The sequence below is a fragment of the Thamnophis elegans genome, chromosome 2 (genome assembly GCF_009769535.1).
Source record: "Thamnophis elegans isolate rThaEle1 chromosome 2, rThaEle1.pri, whole genome shotgun sequence".
Classification (NCBI taxonomy): Eukaryota; Metazoa; Chordata; class Lepidosauria; order Squamata; family Colubridae; genus Thamnophis; species Thamnophis elegans.
The window spans coordinates 34,074,852-34,094,458 of record NC_045542.1 but is presented as its reverse complement, the minus strand read 5'-3'; the positions used below and the strand labels follow the sequence as shown (position 1 = coordinate 34,094,458).

General features: G+C 39.9%; 1 protein-coding gene across 1 annotated transcript in view; it reads right to left on the bottom strand.

The window, feature by feature from the left end:
- Positions 1–8,907: 8,907 nt before the first annotated feature.
- The window catches only part of SCPEP1 (serine carboxypeptidase 1), a 29,233-nt gene continuing 18,533 nt past the window's right edge, over positions 8,908–19,607 (bottom strand). Inside the window, exons 8-13 of the mRNA XM_032209174.1 lie at positions 18,896–19,024; positions 17,816–17,909; positions 16,713–16,826; positions 14,536–14,673; positions 12,295–12,458; positions 8,908–10,320 (exon numbers count right to left, since the gene is read on the bottom strand). Of these exons, the coding sequence (XP_032065065.1) occupies positions 10,255–10,320; positions 12,295–12,458; positions 14,536–14,673; positions 16,713–16,826; positions 17,816–17,909; positions 18,896–19,024 (705 nt within the window). The 3' untranslated portion in view covers positions 8,908–10,254. The remainder of the gene's footprint in view (positions 10,321–12,294; positions 12,459–14,535; positions 14,674–16,712; positions 16,827–17,815; positions 17,910–18,895; positions 19,025–19,607) is intronic.

The following is a 19,607-nucleotide window of genomic DNA, read 5'->3' as shown; positions in this document are numbered from 1 at the left end:
AGGGAAGGCTGCTGGTAGCATCTCCAGAAAAGTTTGATTATTCACACTAATTACGTTTTATTTTATTTTATTTATTTGTCAAGCATGTATAAGATAACAGATATAAGTATAAACATGATTATGAATACATGAAATTGATCCAAATAAATGGGGACATTAGGACACGGACAGTAGGCACGTTGGTGCGCTTATGCATGCTCCTTAAAGACCTCTTAGGAATGGGGTGAGGTCAATAGTAAACAGTTAACGTTAACGACAGTTAAGGTTAACATTTTAGGGGTTTGGGGAAGAAACCACCGAGTCAGGTAGTGCATTCCAGGCATTGACCATTCTGTTGCTGAAGTCGTATTTTCTGCAATCGAGTTTGGAGCAGTTTACCTTAAGTTTATATCTATTGTGTGCTCGTGTATTGTTGCAGTTGAAGCTGAAGTAGTCACTGACAGGTAGGACATTGTAGCAGATAATTTTATGTCCTATGCTCAGGTCAGACAGAAGGCAGCGTAGTTCTAAATTGTCTAAGCCCAAAATTTCAAGCCTGGTGGCATAAGGTATTCTGTTGTGAGCAGAGGAGTGGAGGGCTCTTCTCGTGAAATTTCTCTTGACTTGCTTGATTTTATTAATGTCCGATATGCAGTGCGGGTTCCAGACAGATGAGCTGTATTCGAGGATTGGTCTGGCAAAGGATTTGTATGCTCTAATTAGCAGTATAATATTATCAGAGAAGAACCAAGCAAGATTAGGTTAACAACTCTTAATGCCTTTTTGGCAATGTTGTTACAGTTGTTGGAGAGAGAGAATCTGTGGGGAAAAATTGCTTTCCTAGGATCTACAGTTTGCTCAAAGTGCTGAATGCAGCCAAGAAACAGACCATCAGATTGCACTGGATCACACAGCAATAATGAACATGAGCTGGGACTGCAATTCTTGTTCATTCTTAAAATTGGTTTGGTGTCCACTTCTACTTTCACCTAGTCTTGATACTCATCAAGATTCATCAGGCAATGTCAGGTCTCCATAAAATCTCTTCCTTAAAACTATTCTCCTCATGGCATCTATAATCAAGTGACTTTTATTCTCACTTAGAGCCGGGGCAATTTTACTTGTATACAGTGCAAATTTGAGGTTTCTGATAAATTACAAAAAGTCAGAACTGCTGCAGGAAAATGTAATCATGACTATAAGCAACAGCTGCCAGGTGAGATAATTGAAAGCAGGCTTAGCATGACATAATGCACTGGCTAACCTCAACATGGCAAATTCTAAAACTTCTTATGTTCACATAACAACGAGCCCTGGAAACTCAGAGGAAAATCTTTGCCTTTTTTATTCAAAAGATTAGGGAAATGATAGGATTTATAACAAATGATGCCTTTAGGAAAAGTAACATGACTTTAGTGAAATATCACCAACTAAAAAAGCTACAAGGAGATCTGTATGTCAACAAAGAATTAGTGCTCTGTTGTGTCATTCCCCCCCCTTAAAAGTTATGAACTCTTCAGTCCACACATTCTTTGAAAAGAGGAGTAGGGGGCAATGTTTAATGACAGCACATTTGTCAATGAAGTTTCCAGAGAAGAAACATAACTCAAATAAACCCTATTCAGAACAACATTAAAAATGGCCCAATGGGAGACTCTGGCTTAGTTTGTAATAAGTTGTAATGCAGTTGCTTGATTTTAGCCAAGTGTCCAGCTATTGTAATTTGCAAATCTTAGTTCTTGGCTTGGCACAAAGTAGGAATGCAACCAATTATGGCTTATTCAAAAAACAGTGGAATCCAGGGCTTGGTGCAATGTGTGAACCAAAAGGTTTTGAATGAGAGCCAAATAGAGTCCCTCTCTAGTTTAAAATGTTTTGCTTTGTTCAGAAAACATGACCACTTGTGGCCAGTTCTTTGTTTTGGTTCGCGCTGCTTTTCCCAACAGGCTTTCTTCCAGCTGCCTTGCAACTCCAGTTGTGGGAGTTGCATTTCCAATGCATCTGAAGAACGCCAATTGAAAAGACAAGATGGAAAAGCTAGAGAGGCCTTTGAATTCAATCTCCCTTTCGGTCTGGCTTAAAATATGTTAACAATTACTAACATGTTGTAAGCACTGACCTCTTCATGGATTACTGCCTTGTCATGGCGAAGGGGCTTGTGTAGCTCAATGAAGCTATGAGCTATGCTGTGCAGAGCCACCCAAGACAGACAGGTCATAGCAGAGAGCTCTGACAAAATGTGATCCACTGGAGAAGGAAATGACAAAATATCTTTGCCATGAAAACCCCATGTACTGTACCAAAAGGCAAAAAGATATGACGCTGGAAGATGAGCCTCTCATGTTGGAAAGCGTCCAATATGCTCCTGGGGAAGAACAGAGGCCTAGTACTAATAGTGGCAGAAAGAGTGAAGTGACTGGGCCAAAGCCGAAAGGACGCTCAGCTGTGGATGTATCTGGTGGTGAAAGTCTGGTGCTGTAAAGATCTATACTTCATAGCAACCTGGAATGTAAGATCCATGAATCAAGGCAAGCTGGACATGGTCAAACAAAAGATGACAAGACTGAACGTCAACATCTTAGGAATCAGTGAACTAAAATAGACAGGAATGGGTGAATTTAATTCCGATGACCATCAGGTATACTGTTTATTGCAGGCAAGAATCCCTCAGAAGAAAAGAAGTAGCCTTCATCGTCAATAAAAGAGTAGGAAAAGCAATACTAGGATGCAATCCCCAAAATGACTGAATGATCTTAGTTCAAATCCAAGGCAAACCATTCAACATCACAGCAATCCAAGTTTATGCCCCAACCATTGGTGCTGAAGAGGATGAAATTGACTATGAAATTGGAAGAAATTGATTATGGTGCTGGAGAAAACTCCCGCAAGTCCCTTGGACTGCAAGGCAATCACTGGTCAGTCCTCAAGGAGATCAACTGACTGTTCTTTAGAAGGCCAGATCCTGAAGATGAAACTAAAATACTTTGGCCACCTAATGAGAAGGAAGGACTCACTGGAGAAGAGCCTAATGCCAGGAAAGATTGAGGCCAAGAGAAGAAGGGGATGACAGAGAATGAGGTGGCTGGATGCATTCACTGAAGCAGTCAGTGTGAGCTTAAATGGACTCCAGAGGATGGTAGAGGACAGGAAAGTCTGGAGGAATTTTGTCTATAGGGTCGCGATGGGTCGGACATGACTTCACACTGGACCTGGTTTATTTTGCAAGGGTTCCCCCCCACACACACACATAAATAATGTTGACTTAAATAAGGTCGTGAGCAGATCATTCATCTGGGCCATAAGGAAAGAAGTTGCAGGTTGCATGGGAACCAGTGATTTCCAAATGGACTCTAAAATTCAGGGCGTGTCTCCATTTGAACCCCAACCATGGTGTCAATATGGCCTGGCATCATTTGTTGCGCCCTTATCATGATGCCTTCTTCTTACCTACAGCCTAGGATTGAGAAGACATTAAGTTGTTCTTAATTGTACCTGTATTAAAGCAGTATTTTCCAGCATCATATGATGCTTTGAGGATAAAAAGAAAAAGGAGAAGCTGTGTTGGGGCACTCAGAAGCCAATCTATCTTCATTCTTTAAGGTTCCCTGTTTTGTTTCCTTGGGATTTTGCTTCTCAGAAAAAGACATTGCTGCTTTAAAGAATTGTAGACAAAATGAAAATGGAACACAATCTGCCTTCCATTGTTAGTATCATTTCTGCCTATTTTGACCACAGGCTTTAGGGACAAAGGATGTAGATTATTTAAAATATGCCATAACTCTTGAAATATCACTTCTGACAAGCTGTCATTTTCAACTTGTTAAAGGTCAACGCTCAGGAAAGAGACTTTTTGCAGCTCATCCACTTTCAGCTCAGTTTTGCTTGGTGCATTCTCCTGGGGTAGATGCCTTTCCATCAGAGGCTTCCCAATTGAGTAATTGCAAAGCTGGCGTGTCACAATTGCCAAGACAGAAAACACAAAACTGTGAGACTTTGTTGTCTGGATTGTTTTCCCATGTGCAGGAAGAAGAACATTGCTTTCACAAGCTAAGGGTTCTCTTAACAAACAACGCACTCAACAAGAAAACAGAAATGTGGTTCTCTTTGTGAACCTAATTGAATGTTGAATGTTTATTTTATTTATATGCCGCCCTTTTCCCCCGAAGGGGACTCAGGGCGGCTCACAACTCAAACCAGGGAAGGGGGATACAAACAAAAATTAAAACGACACAAAACAATGCATAATTTAAAACACACAACAGTCATACCATTCGAGACGGGGGCAACAGTTCTTTAGCCCCAGGCCTGTCGGAACAGCCAGGTTTTAAGGGCTTTGCGGAATTACAGAATTAATTAATTACAGAACCTACCAAAACTCTGGACCCAAGGAAGTTCATAAGGACTGATGAGTTAGGGAAGGTAACTGGATAGGGAAGCTTGGGTGGCAAGAAGTTACATTTCATATTTTGGGGAAGGGTTAGGACTGCAGTGTGTGGGACAAAGAGACCATGCCACATAATGGAAATCAGCTTTTCTTCCTTCCACTTCTGAATTCATTTATTTACTTTAAAGGCCTCTCTTGGGTTATACACTACTTTTTTCAGTGAGTTTTCTTTTGGAAAATTGGTTGTTTTCTCCAAGCAATTTGGATTATTGGAGGACACAGAGAGAGTAGAGGTTAAGTCAAGCTTGGCTCTTAGTAGCTACGTAGACCAGGGGTTGGCAACCTTAAACGCTCAAAGAGCCACAAAGGTCCTAATCGGAAGCCCCCCGTTCAATTCTGGAGGTGACTGGAAATCCAGTTTCTCCATCATAGTCTCCTTCTAGCATGGCATCCTTTTTCCCTCTACCTGTCCTAACCAAAAGCCCTATAAATTGTGGAGCCGATTGGCAACAGGGAGCCGAAACAGAGGAAATGGAAGAGCCACATGCAGCTCCAGAGCCATGGGTTGCTGACTCCTGACAGAGACACATGTGCCTTCATATGTCCTTTCCTCAGATCAATCACCAGTTCCTAGATGCTGTTGTAATACATTCCCGGAATTTGCCTTTCTTAAGTATGAAATCATAGTTTGTGTTTTACCATCTCTTCTTGGACTTTGACATTTCCCACCTCTGCCTTCAGACCTTGTAAGCAGACATGCCTTCATTCCCTGAACTACCATCACTGTAAGTGATTGTAGATCATCAAAGATACAGCCATTGGAAATAATAGATTACAGTGTTCTGTAGCCAGAGAAGTAGGCTGGAAAGATTGAAAAGACAACTATTCACTATAAAGGACCAGTCTTGCTTCTCTAGGATCTTCAGATTGGTATTTAGAAACCAGCAAAAAGCAGCTTTACACAGTGAAGATGAATATGATTCCTTGTTAACACCCAAGCATTGAATTGCTCTAAAATAAACAAGTCAAAAGTTTCAATGCCACATGCAACAGCAGGCAGCCTTGCTTGAGTCCCACAGGTCATGTCGTGATTTTTAGAAGTTCAGAAAGTGAACAACCCAGGGAGAAATTTGGAGGCGGGGGGGGGGGGGCAAGGAAGGGATGACAACTAAAGAACAGAACAGAACATAATCAGAGCCACTAAAACTGAAGGGTCAAGGAATACCTTGGTTCACACATTGTACTAAGGTTGATTTATTGATTTGGCTTTGCATGCTGTGAAGCCAACCTACACAGGTTGAATGCAATGGTTTTATAGCTTTATATTGTTTATGATAATTAGAAAGCAGCATTCACATCATTAGCTATAGGCCTTCAGCTAAAAAGTCACACAGCCTGCCATGAACTGACAGTGGTTATTTCCCCTTGCAGTGTGTGCAAGCAATACAGTGAGAGAACAGCTGAGCCTTCCTATTTGCAGGATAATTAAGCACACTAGGAACTGGCCAAGCCTCCGGAACAGGACATCAGTTCCCTTGACTGAAAGCCATAGACTCAGCAGAAGGGGCAAATGCTGCTACAATTGATTTGCATACTTGCCTTTCTTCTGTTGTGGTTGTCTCATCAAAGAGCTGTGGAATCCCACTGTTTGAAGACCAGCCTTGGGCCTTCAGATCCTCTGTGGGATGATGTTTTTTGTACATGTTTCACGTTCCTCCGTCTGGGGCAATAGCTGAAAGAACAACTTGGGGAAATATTGCAGCAAGGACCTTGTAGGGCAACTCTAGACAAAGTAGAAGGTCTTTTGCTTCAGGTGTTTCAAAACAAAGGCTTGACCAATCGCTTCTAAGATCTCTATTAAGAGCACTGAGCTCATATCAAGATGCAGCCTCCGAACCTCTCACCTTGCTATCACTCTTTGTCCCAACTCCTGATTTCATTCCATTGCAGCAGGGAAGGAGAAACAGGTTCAAAACCCATGGCACAACACTGAATGACTGCATTTATTTTTATTTATATCCCACCTTCATTCATTTTTATAAATAACTCAAGGTGGCAACAGTACTTACTATGTCTTCCTTCTCCTATTTGCCTCACAACCACCATCTTGTAGAATAGAAGAGAATAGAATAGAATTCTGATTGGACACAATAAAAATTTGTCCTTGGTGCATATGCTCAGTGTATATAAAAGAACAAGATACTTTCAGCAAGAATCATAAGGTACAACACTTAATGATACTCATAGGGTACAAATAAGCAATCGGGAAATAATATCAATATAAATCATAAGGATACAAGCAACAAAGTTACAGTCCTGCTGTCATAAATGGGAGGAGATGGGCGATAGGAAAGCTGAGAAGATTAATAGTAATAGTAATGCAGCCTAGTGAATAGGTTGACAGTGTTGAGGTAATTATTTGTTTAGCAGAGTGATGGCATATGGGGAAAAAACTGTTCTTGTGTCTAGTTGTTTTGGTGTGCAGTGGTCTATAGCATCGTTTTGAGGGTAGGAGTTGAAACAATTTATGTCCAGGATGCGAGGGATCTGTAAATATTTTCACAGCCCTCTTTTTGACTCGTGCAGTGTACAGGTTCTCAATGGAAGGCAGGTTGGCAGTAATTGTTTTTTCTGCAGTGAGGTTGCGGAGTGTCCTCACGCATTCCTGCCTTTTCGGGGGGGGGGTGTAATTCTTCATGAAGCAGCCCACAACTTTCTTAATCCAGTTCAGGCTGCATCTTACTGGTATAGCCCCTACTCTGCATGATCTCAGGTGTCAAGATGTTGCATTACCAAGTCAGGATGGTGAAATTTCAGCCTGAAACTCAGAAGGTCCACCAGTTCATGCAACACACCAAGCTTATACAGCAGGGGTTTATTGAGCGAGCCCATAGTTCATGGCTTACCATGGAGGTGTCCAAGCTTGGCAACGATATTAATTCCCAGAATTCCTCAGGCAACATGGCTGGCTGGGGAATTCTGGGAGTTGAAGTCCACAGGTCTTAAAGTTACCAAGGTTGGCCACCCCAGCTTAATATGTTGTGCAAACTCTAGCCAATTGTATTTTATTCAATAAATCATGTACATAAGCCAAAAGGACAATCATGAGCTAGGCAGATCAGTGGTATTCTAGGCACGGCCCTATTTAAAGATCTCTTCCCCCACCAAGTGGCCTAATAGTTCATTGCACATTAGGAGTGATCATAGAAAAACATGCAAGTCCAGGCAAGATTAAAAGAAGAGAGCTTAAATTTCTACCATAGCCCTCAATTGAGGGAGGTGGGGTGGGGGGGAAGAGAACACAACACAGTCATAGATAGATAGATAGATAGATAGATAGATAGATAGATAGATAGATAGATAGATAGATAGATAGATAGACAGACAGACAGACAGACAGACAGACAGACAGACAGACAGACAGATACACACACACACATATCTGCTCCATCACCCAGATACATTTGCAGAGCTGCTGATGAGGTATGAGGGAAATCAATCTTTATTAAGGCCACGTCTTTGGCTTTCAGATTTCATACACAAATACATAATACATGTAAGACAAAGGCAATTTCACCACCACGGAATACATTTCTTTCTCTGTTAGACAGGCATTGAACTGTGTATAAAGAATGTCAGTTTCATTTCCAACAGTTGGCAACTTTAAGGAAGACACAATGCTTTCCCTACAAACTTCACGATTCAAGAGACATACTTCTGTATCAATGTGTGAGAAGCCTCCGTAGTGTCATCCCACACAGAACAAGCAAGCGGGACAGCCAGAGGAGGATAATTCTGAACTAAGTTTGTGTATTTGCTTTTCCTCAGCATTAGCAGACGACAAGTCCACCCATCTACCTCATGGAATTTTATAATTATTATCCACAAGTAGGCTTTGGCACTTCCTGACTCAGCATTTTACTTCATTTTATCATTCAATGTGTAAACAATGCAAAGGAAGCAAATGCTCCATAAAGCCCCTTCAGTTGATTACTCCCCTGAACAGAGAACTTAAACCATGAGTCAAAAGATAGAAATACAAAACAAAACAACTGTGTTGGATCCAAAACTGGCAAGTCACTTAAAAGCTTAGGTAATTATGTCCCCCTAAATCACAGAAAGTATTCTTGTCAGAAAAGAACAGAGAAAATTATGTTAGACCTATATTTCTCAATTTATCATCCAATTGTGCTAAACCGAGCAGTTTCAGAATCCTTCAGCTACCATGCCAACCCATCTGAACCACACCAGATGGATTAATAGTAGTGTAGCGTTGATTGTCATTGTACATCATGAATACAATGAAATTGGTTTTAGCCTCACTGGTGCAATCCATGACAACAAATACAAACAACATGAATAGTATAAAGAATAATCCCTATGCAAGTAATTAGGGGAAAAGAAAAAAGAAAGAAAAAGGAAAACTAGGCATACGTTTCCGTGTGTGTGTGGCGTGATTGTGATTGTGTTTAAGAGTCTGACAGTCCATGGATAGAAACTATTTTTAAACCTATTTGTTCGGCTGGCTATGCTTCAATGTCTTCTGCCCAATGGTACAAATGCGAAGAGACACTGACCAGGGTGTGAATCACCTCTATTTTCCTTACTCTGTTAAAGCAGCAAAACCTGGTGATGTCATCCAGTCGTGTTAGAGGGCAACCAATGGACTGTGACAAACAATTCAATAATTTGACCTTTGCTTAGACTGAGATGGGCAATTATGGTTCCTTTACATCCCATGGACTTCAACTCCCAGAATTCCTGAGCCAGTCATGAATCCTGGGAGTTGAAGTCCACAGGTCGTAAAGGGGCCATACTTACTCACCCCTGGCTTAGACAAGTCCATTAGCCTAAAGATCAAGATTTGGACATGCTGAACCTTTGCTCCAGGTTGCTGCTTTTATTCCTATATTTCCTCCTGTTGGAAGCCAAGGAAAACAACAGTTTCTACTTTAGAAGTGAGGTCTTAGCTCTGTATGCAGTCGGACTTAGGCCTGTCAATCCTGAATATCTCTTTCTAGGCAGCAAATCTCATTTAAATAAGAATCCAACCCTTTGTTTTCAATCAAGCTGCAAAGGCTGACAGAAAGAAGGGTGATGGCTTTGGGCATCAGCTGTGGGGCAACCTCCACAAGATCTATTGCCTGAGGAGGCAGAAGAGTGCTCCAGCTGAAAGATTCTCTGGCTTCAATTCAAAATTCATGGGTCTGGATAAGGAAATATCTACAAATAGGCTCCAAGTGGAAGGTATGCATGTATACATAAAAAAGAGAATGAAAATCAGTCAAAAGGAAACATTGCCCTTGAGAAAATATTGCTTCAAGAGTGGGAAACCTCTTTTGTCCTGGGAGCTACTCCAGACTATTTGGAGGCTAGGACAATGATGTATCCAACTGGATGGGCCTGAGTCTGGATGGGAGGCATTTTGGGAGCGTTTAGAAGTTGGAAATGGATGCATTTAACCTCTGGGGGACTGATTGGTCCATCTCTACTTTCTTTTGGCAAAACCTACCTCAAAAGAGTATCGCTGAAATCTCACCAATTTTGCCAGATACTGCAGGACAAAAGGAGGATCTTCTGAGGCTGCAACATGGAGGCCACACACAGCCTACAAAATGCCCTGATTTATTCATACCTTCCTTTTCCAGCATTTAAGGATTATACTAACCAGAAGTGGATCAAGAGATCTTCACATTTTACAAAAGAAGTCACCACAGGAGAAAGCAAATTATTTCCATCTATCCGTCTCCTTAAAATGCCTGGCATAGTATCTGAGAAAATCAAAACACAGTGGTGTCATTGTTCCTTCTTCTTTCAGGGTGCCACAAAAAGATTCCAAACAACCTGTTTTTTGTTCTGTAGAGGAGCCAAGCCAGCTGGCTCTAATTTAGTCATTGCTTTTGTTGGGTGACCATCCTAAGCATCTTCAGCGCCATGTCACCCTGGTCAGCTGGGACCTGAGAACAAAAAAGCACCAACGGTTAGCCAACTGCAGTAGATTTTGCAGAAAGAACAGGAGCAGCCATAAAAGAAAAGGGTGCAGGGACCACAAAGTAGAGAAAATTCCTCCTTAAGTTTTGTAATGTTATTCATCTACTGTTCATTGGTCAACAAGGCCAAAGAAAAATAAAATAAAATAAGGAAATAAAAGTCTTGCTCATTGTGGTAAAACTACAATATATTTTTAGATTTCATTATCTCAAATACAGATGGTTAACCATAGTCCTTTAGGACAGGAGTCCCCAACCCCCAGGCCTACTGGGCCTTGAGCCTTTTGGAACTGGGGCGCAGAAGTGATGGGCGAGTTCCCGTGAGCATCCCCACTCAAATGAGCAGTGTGTGAACGCATGCGCAGAACCATCTCTCCTCTCCTTCCCCTGCCAGTCCACAAAGCTGAAAGGGTTGGGGAACTCTGGGTGAGGGAACTTCTGGACGAGGGAATGGCAAACTAGATTGTCTCTGATGGAACAGAGACGAGAATACGGCCAAGACCGACAAGGTGGCAGTAAGCTTAGTCAACAGAGCCTCTCCAGATAAGAAGAGGATGAGAGATTACCCACTTGTGCTCCAGACAGCCTCATGAAGAGACTGCTGGGCAGGGGTTGACTGACAGGTCAGAACCCTGGGAGATAAGGAAAGCCATCAAGTAATCAATCACAGTGGAGTCTTTAAGCACATAGGGTTCATCCAACCTCACTTACTAGACTTTTGGATTTATAGTGACTTTAAGTCACTATAGTCTGGTGAACAAAACTTTGTCCCAAAGGAGAGGAAAAACTAGCTGTTGGCTCAAACAATTCAAAGAAGATGAAATAAATGTAATTGAGGAAACATATAAATGAATTAAGGGAACAGGCAAATTTGGAATATTAGGCCTTTTGCTAAGATTTTTGAAATAAATAAATAAAAACTTTTCTTTGCAGAAACATGTTTAATCTATCAGGAACCAACCAAGATGATTGGTTGAAATTTGAAAATAAAGAATTCTGTGATTATAGAAATGGGACCCTAAAGAAGATTAATGTTCAAGGAAGGAATATTAAAACAAGGAAGCTGGAACCTATCTTCAATTCTTGAACTGAAAGAAGAGGGGTGAATTTTATAAAATGACAAAGTTATGATGCTTGAGAAATTTCAAATGATTTTTTTGAAGAATTGAGAGAGAAACATAAAACTAAATAATTTCTGCATCTGCAAATGCATTTTTGAAGAAGGCTCTAAGGAAGAAAGACATGGAAGAGACTAACATGAAGGAAATTATAAACTGTCAGGAAGAAGAGGCAAAACAAATTCCAGATGTATAAACATTACAATGTAAAGAAATTGTTAATTATAAGACAGAAATGACAAAGTGAAAACACAAATGATAAGCTAGGAGATGAAAAGTGACCTGGAAGAATTTTGAGATTGGGAAAAAGAAAATTTAATTAGAGATTAAACCCTATGATAGCAATGATGAATTGAAGATCAAGATTGTTGGAAACAAAAGAATGGAACATTAAACTTCTTTGGTTGTGGTTAAAATAAGAAATATTTCTATAAAATTCTGGAAAACCTTTATGAACTTTATGCCAAAACTTGTTAGAAATGACAATGATCTTTAGAATTAAGATAGGATTATGGGAAAAACACTTTCACTTTTTAGCATTGTTAAATTATTAATAAAAAATATTTGAAAAAAGAATCTCGATATGTTATTATGATCAAATGAAAAAGCCTTTCTTATGGCAGCCTCTCTCCTCTTTTTTGCAATTTTTTTATTTTATTGGCAGTCTCTCACTTTCATGGCAGGGATGCAAGTATCATCATACTTGCTCTATTCTTTTGTCTTTCTACTATGCAAAGCTGTGTCTATAAAATGTTTTTCCTTCTTACAACATACAAAACAGAAGCTGTCCTGTTCTTGCTCTAAAGGCATGGAAAGGACTTACCATATGGCCAGCCTTGAGGATCCAGAAGAAGCTCAGGTTACAATAGGATTTATAAAAAGCAGCCGTCTCTGTGCATTTTGGGCAGGTGTACAAAGGCTGCCACTTCAGTGCATTAAATTCTTTCAGCTTGGGCCATTTTAGCTTCCGGAGCCAAGCTTCTTGCCCTAAAAATAGAAGAGTAATCAGTAACTCTTATCATAAAAAATCCTGTAACAAACTGCTGCAGTTTGAACAGATGATCCACCACCTAGCGTGGTGGAGAGCCATGATGGCACAGTGATTAGAAGGCAGCATCGCAGATTGACTCTGCTCATTGTCAGAAGTTCGATCCTGACCGGCTTGAGGTTGATTTAGCCTTCTGTCCTTCCGAGGTTGGCAAAAGAGGACCCAGATTTTGGAGAGCAATAATGCTGACATTGTAAACTACTCAGAGAATACTATAAAGCACTATGGGGCAGTAAATAAGTCTAAGTGCTTATTGCTATTGCTAGCCAACAAAATAAATAAAGCAACAAAAAGTCCTGGAAAGAGCAGCATGCAGATTGTTAAAACAAATAAATAAAAGAGAAAAACTCTTTCAATGTAAGATGAATCACCTTAGAGAGTTATTAAAAATCTTGGTTGCAATTGTCCATAATGGCCCACTGTGGAATTAATAAAGTACTTAAAACATGCAGCAATCTTAGCTCTGTGTGTGTGTGTGTGCGTGTGTGTGTGTGTGTGTGTGTGTAACATATATAGCTAGGCACCTGCTGTCATGTTGGCTATCTCAATCATTGCCACCATTATTCAGGAACTCATCTTTGAAATCATCATGGTTTAACTGGCTGATGCTAATTTACCACTGATTACAATTTGCTTTCCAGACCTTGAGATAGCAATCTTATCCCAATGTCTGGGAATCAATATTGTCACTGACTAGAAAAGAACAGTATAAATGTGGGAAATTGTGTGAAATCATCGGTACACAGCCTAGGATTCCTTGGGAGTAGGCAATGAATACATTTTATACATAAATAACTATGTTTATTTATATTCACTGAAGGATTTACTTTAGTCAGGAAGATTATCTAACTGTAATCTAAATATAAGCATACCATCCCTTTGCCCAGTGCTAGGAAATTGAATTACTCCATAACTTATGTTTACCCGGCATTGAAGTGAATGCCTTTGATCAAACAGACCTGAAAGCTCCAGTCATTTTTGCTCAAAAGGACCAACACAGCCATCCACCAAAAGAATTGAGACTAAACTCAGCGGAGTGGGCAGATAACACAGGCTGCATTCATACCTATTATTCAGCCTAGATTTGTTCACCTGGATTTGTTGACCATACTTCAGTGGTCTGGTTTATGTATCTCATTAAAGAAAATATCAGAACACCCCTTGCCTACATTAATGTTAATCATTTTACCTAGGTTAATAAACTGCAATTGAAAAGAAGAAGAATCTATTAGAGTTTAATCTATGCTTGCAAAGACTGATGAAATCTCAAAATGGAGCAAAGTAGAAATGGAGAGGGCTTAGGAAATAAATCCAGCATTTCAAATTCTGTTAAGGGTGATCTCATCATTAAAAGCAAAAAGCAATCCAAACAGCTACTCACGTGAAGGAATCCCATTTTAAGATGGAAGGGACAATATAAATTCTACAAACAAGCTTGTACTAGCTACTTCTTACTTATTTAAAAGACAATGTCTTGATCCTATTTCCTATCAAAACATCCCTCCTATATAAAAGGTTAACGTATCTCCAATACTCTCTTCAATGTATTTCTCTCTTCAATACTCTCTTCTAACCCTGCTCACTTCTATCTACTATTTCTAGATTCTGTAGCCCCCATTTCCTTCTACAGCTATGCCATTGACCATCCTTCCACCATCCACACACTAAATTCTAACTTTTTTGCTTCTGATTTCTTCACTTCCCTATCTTGCTTGATGTTTTTGCTTTTGCATTTTTGATATTCTGCTTCCAGTTTTACTTCCAGTTTTTGACAAAAACACACCCATTGTGAAACATTGGTTTACTGAGGTGCAGATCCAATTAATGAAGGCCGCAAAAAACTGTAAAATCAGGTCAGTCGCATAACTTTTTTGGAACTGTCACAAGTTACAATCATGATGGACAGGCTCCATGATGGTCATAAGTCAAGGAGTACCTGTATACAGTTGCACCTAACATTAATGACCTGCTTTGCTGTCTCCACCAAGCTCACTCCCATGGGAAAAACACCCTTACCTATTGTAGGAACGATGAGATCCAGCTGCCCGTTGTATACAGTGACATTCACGTTGGCCTCCAGCAAGCTGTCCACAATATCAATTGCATTTTTCATAAAGTCTTCAGCCATATTCATAAATACACCTGTTGATTGCCCTGCCAAGTGATAACAAAAGAGTAAGAAGAGGTAGGTAACCTTATGCTGTCTGAAGGTCATACACAGTGTTATTGATACAGAAAAGGTAGAGGTGTGTGTGTGTGTGTGTGTGTGAGAAGAGAGAGAGAGAGAGAGAGACAGACAGACAGACAGAGAAAGACAGACATACAGATGCACTCAAAAAAGGCACATCTGCCTCATGACCAGGGTCTGGTATTTCCATTTCTTTCTGCAGTTAATTTTTTTTCTTTTCATTTTAACCTGCAAAAATTAATTTTTCATGTTTTCAGTTTTTAAGTTGGAGGAAACTATGATCCACTACTGAATGTTGATGCCAGCATTAAAAAGTGAAAAACAAAGGACCTTGGGGTTTATAACCTGAATCTCAGAACCACCTAAAAATGCTAACAACTTCATAGTTGTAAATAGAATTTGAAATAGTATAGTAATTAACTTCAGCCTGATTTAGAATCAAATTGGCTTTTAATTTGGGGAATTTGTTTCCCCCATCCCTGATTGTAATTGGAAATCTAGCAAATGAGACAAGTTAACACAATTTAAATATATATATATATATATAAGAGGAGCATGGACAGTATGTCTATACATGGAATTTCTATTAATTTTGTGTGAGTTTAATATAATTGCTGTAGTGTTCTCCAGCTGTCATTTGATGAAAAGATTCTTAACCTAGAAATGAAAAAGATTGTCACATGTACAGAGAACTAGAACTATCTAGACAGCCCTCCGAATTTGGCACTGACCAGATATGTAGATTTCAACTCCAAGCATTTTCAGCAATGTCATTTGGGAAATTCTGGGAGTTGAATCTGGCTGGGAGTGTTACAGGAGATTGGAGTAATGACTTAGACTGGAACACTATTCAAAATTGTCCCTTGGAACCGGAGTCTACAAGTGTGGCAAACTTATGACTTGTGGACTTCAACTTGCTGGCTGAGGAATTCTGGGAGTTGAAGTCCACAAGCTATAAAGTTGCCCAGGCTGGAGACCTGTGCCTCAGAATGTTTGGATTTTCTATACTGCATATTTGTAATAATAACTCCCTCTTTTTGAGGGGAAGCTGCATTTCCCATATTAAGAGAAAGGTGATGACTGGTATGTTAGTATTTCTAGAGAAAAGCTGATATCCTTATTTCCTAAAAACTTTGCTCCACCTTATGAAATAAATGATATTATTCAGATTTATAGCCTTGCATTGATTTCCTCCAGATGTTCAAGGCAAAATAGTTAGCAGTCCTTCTTCCAATTTTTCTCTGCAGCATTAATTCTGCAACATAAGTCCAGCTGACATAAAACCTCCTTCCAGAGCTGAGGCAGGGGTGAAATGCTACCGATTTGGACTGGTTTGCCCAAATTGGTAGTAAAGATGCCAACGGTCTGTCTGAACCGGATAGTAAAAAAAAAAAAAAATGCTACCGGTTCAGACAAACTGTTTTTTTCTGACGATCAGTTGTTTCTTGCTTTCTAGTTAATCTAAATCGCATGGATTTCCCCCCTCGTTGTTCGCTTATCTTTGCAGGCTCCGCCCACCCATCCAGACATCATTTTCACGCTCTGCGCATACGCAGAAGATCCTGCACATGCACAGAGGCAGCGTGTGTGAGCGAAGCAAGTGTGCGCGCATGCTCACATTGCTACCGAACCAGTAGCAAAGGCAAAAATGGATTTCACCCCTGGGCTGAGGCCTAACTCAAGAGATCCAGGTTCAACTTCTATTATTGCTGCTGATGTTGCTTTTGTACATATATAAGTAACTGTGCCACAGTTCTCTTTGATGTCATTTTTATGGGTGGTACAATAAATAAATATCCCCAGTTCTCCTTAAAGACAGCATATCAGTTCAGTTACTGCACATTGATAAAACACCTTTTGTCATTGAAGTTCAATCATAACTAATATAATATAAAAATATAGTTTCCTAAGAGAAGAGCTTCTTCACTGAGTCCTTAATTCTCCAGTTAATATGATATACAACAAATGATATGCGTATTATATGGTGCCAGTAGATATTAAATACCTCCCCATTTGACATGGTCTGGAATTATTTTCAGCTTCTTCCGGATGGGCCCATTCATCAGGTCACTCAGCTTGTCGTTAATTTGATTTTTCACGTGACGCTGGAACAATTTTACTGAAGAAAGAGAAAGAACACTGCATTTGAGGTTTACCTGGAAAGGGAAACCTTGTATTTCTTTTATTTAAAAAATCTCTCTCTCTCTCTCTCTCTCTCACTCACTCACTCTCTCACACACACACACCAACCAAATCATAAATATACAAAATAAAACAAAACAAACAAAATCTCCTCCTGCCTCACCCGTAAAACCAAATATGGCAGATCAATGTGTAATTAAATTAAAATTAAAATACCAAATCTTTTTGTATGCATTTTGGCCCTAAATTGCAAAAGCTCATCAAACAAAAAATAAAACTGATGACAAGACTTTAATGCCATGTTCTCTAATAAGAGAATATATTTACCCTATTTTTAATGCATTAATTTCGTAATACTCAGCTCAAGTATTTTGTGTAGTTTGGAAGTTGGCAGTCTGTAGTGCTTGGGACTTATAAGGAGATCCAATATAACAATAACAGAAGAATTGCTTGTTTAGATAATCAGAACCACAGTTTTTTCCATGCAAGACTCCATTGCTGAGTTCCTGAAACTTTCTTTACTTCAGCAACTTAATTTAGAGCACTGGAGCAAGGAAAGGGAATTTAAAGGTTGCTACTTCCTATTTCGCTCTGATCTCCATTGCACAGTTGCAATAGGCATATCACATAAGCACCAGATCCTGAGCTATCTATATCTATATCATCTATATCTATATTTATATCTATATCAAGAGGGCTAGTGGTTGGTGAGTTCAAACATTACAAACTGGAGTTCCAAAGATTTTTTGTGAAAAAAGGGACTACACACCATGGCTCTCCAAACTTGGCAACTTAAAGACTTGTAGACTTCAACTCCCAGAATTCCCCAGCCAGCATGGGAGTTGAAGTCCACAAGTCTTAAAATTGCCAAGTTTGGAGACCCTGGGCTACATTTTTGATCTTCTAAAACTACTATGTCTTGCTAAAAATAGATTTCTGGCACTGCAGAGTTCTCACTCAACTTACAAAATGGGGTGGTTTCAGTTGCAGCAGATGAAAGAGCTGTGTCCTTCGTAGAGTCAGGGGTTAGAATATTATAGAAATTCACACCATTTGTGTTCTAGACAAAAAAAGAAATGGCATTAAGAATAGAGATCCTGCAACAAAGGACATGGTTTGCTCTAAGGTTTGGGGTTGAAAAGGTCTCATGAGAATACCCTAGAATAGATTGCCAAGAAAACAAACCAATGGATCATACAAGAAATCCATCCAAAGTTCTCAGTCAAGACTCTAGTAACTAGGCTTTACGTTAGTCAGGGGTTCCCAACTGGGGGTGCGAGATGATATTCCAGGGGGTGTGAAAACCTGGTTTAGAAGTTCCAAAATTATAGTGTATATATGTAATTATATACTTATAATTAAGGAACACGGTGGCTCAGTGGCTAAGACGCTGAGCTTGTCGATCAGAAAAGTCAGCAGTTCGATGGTTCGAATCTCTAGTGCTGCATAACGGAGTGAGCTCCTGTTATTTGTCCCAGCTTCTGTCAACCTAGCAGTTCGAAAGCATGTAAAAAAAATGCAAGTAGAAAAATAGGAACCACCTTTGGTGGGAAGATAACAGCGTTCCATGCGCCTTCGGCATTTAGTCATGCCGGCCACATGACCACGGAGATGTCTTCAGACAGCACTGGCTCTTCAGCTTTGAAACAGAGATGAGCACCACCCCCTAGAGTCGGGAACGACTAGCACATACGTATGTGAGAGGGGAACATTTACCTTTAACTTTATGCATATAATTATTTACTTTTGTAAGGGTGCGAGAATATATCAGAAGCATTCTAGGGCTGTGGAATATAGAAAAGGTTGGGAACCCCTGCATTAAGTGAAGATCTAGCTCTCATAGAAGCCTAAAATCCTGGGGAAATGAAAAGGAAAGAAGAGGATGATGAATTGGATGGATTCAGTTACAGAGATGATCAGTGCACCATAAGGAGACCCTGAACACCAAGTTGGAGACAAATTGTCAAGAGACAAAATCTGTCTGTCTGGTCCCTAGAAGTTGCCATCAAGTTGATGGCACACAATCAATTAAATCAATCGCTTTACCTTTTCTATGATATCCTCTGCTTTATCCCAAAGCAGCGTAGCAAGCTTAAATGCCCCTGTATTCATTGCATTCAGGATCTTCTTGGCAGCTGTAGTGACTTCCTTCAAGCCTTGATCATCTAGGAAAGACTGCAGTACAAGGAGTGGGGTGGGGACAGAGCAGAAAGGAAAGGAAAGAAATTCGAAACCAACATTGCATATAATGCCTCAAGTACTTTCAAAGGAATATAAGCTGGGCATTAAACCACCCCAATGTCAATGTGTATTTTAACAAGACATTATTTGCAATGGCTTCAAAGGAAAAGTAGAGGCTACCTGGAACACTACACTATTAGTGGGCTTGTAGAATGGTTTTATTAATCTGAGCAAAGTCAACAAATAGTCACTATTAGAAGTCTTCAGTAAAGGGAATTGTGATGCTCTAAAGTGTCTCTATGTACCACCAAAGCTTTATATAGTTTCTTTTTAAGTAGATCTTCTCTTATGGCCTATTTGCAGGGTAGATAAATCTCGGCACACTTGAGACCCTGCTACTGAAGCCAGGTTTAATGCCAATGCCATTAGGTAGCATCTTCAGGGGTCAAAAACAGCTAAGGGCAGCTGGAACAGCTGTAGAGAAAGGGGAACACACTGAGAATATGTACTTGCAAGTATGGACACATAAGTGGATCCCAAGTATGCATTGAGAGCAGACATAGCCTTTGAGGCCGAA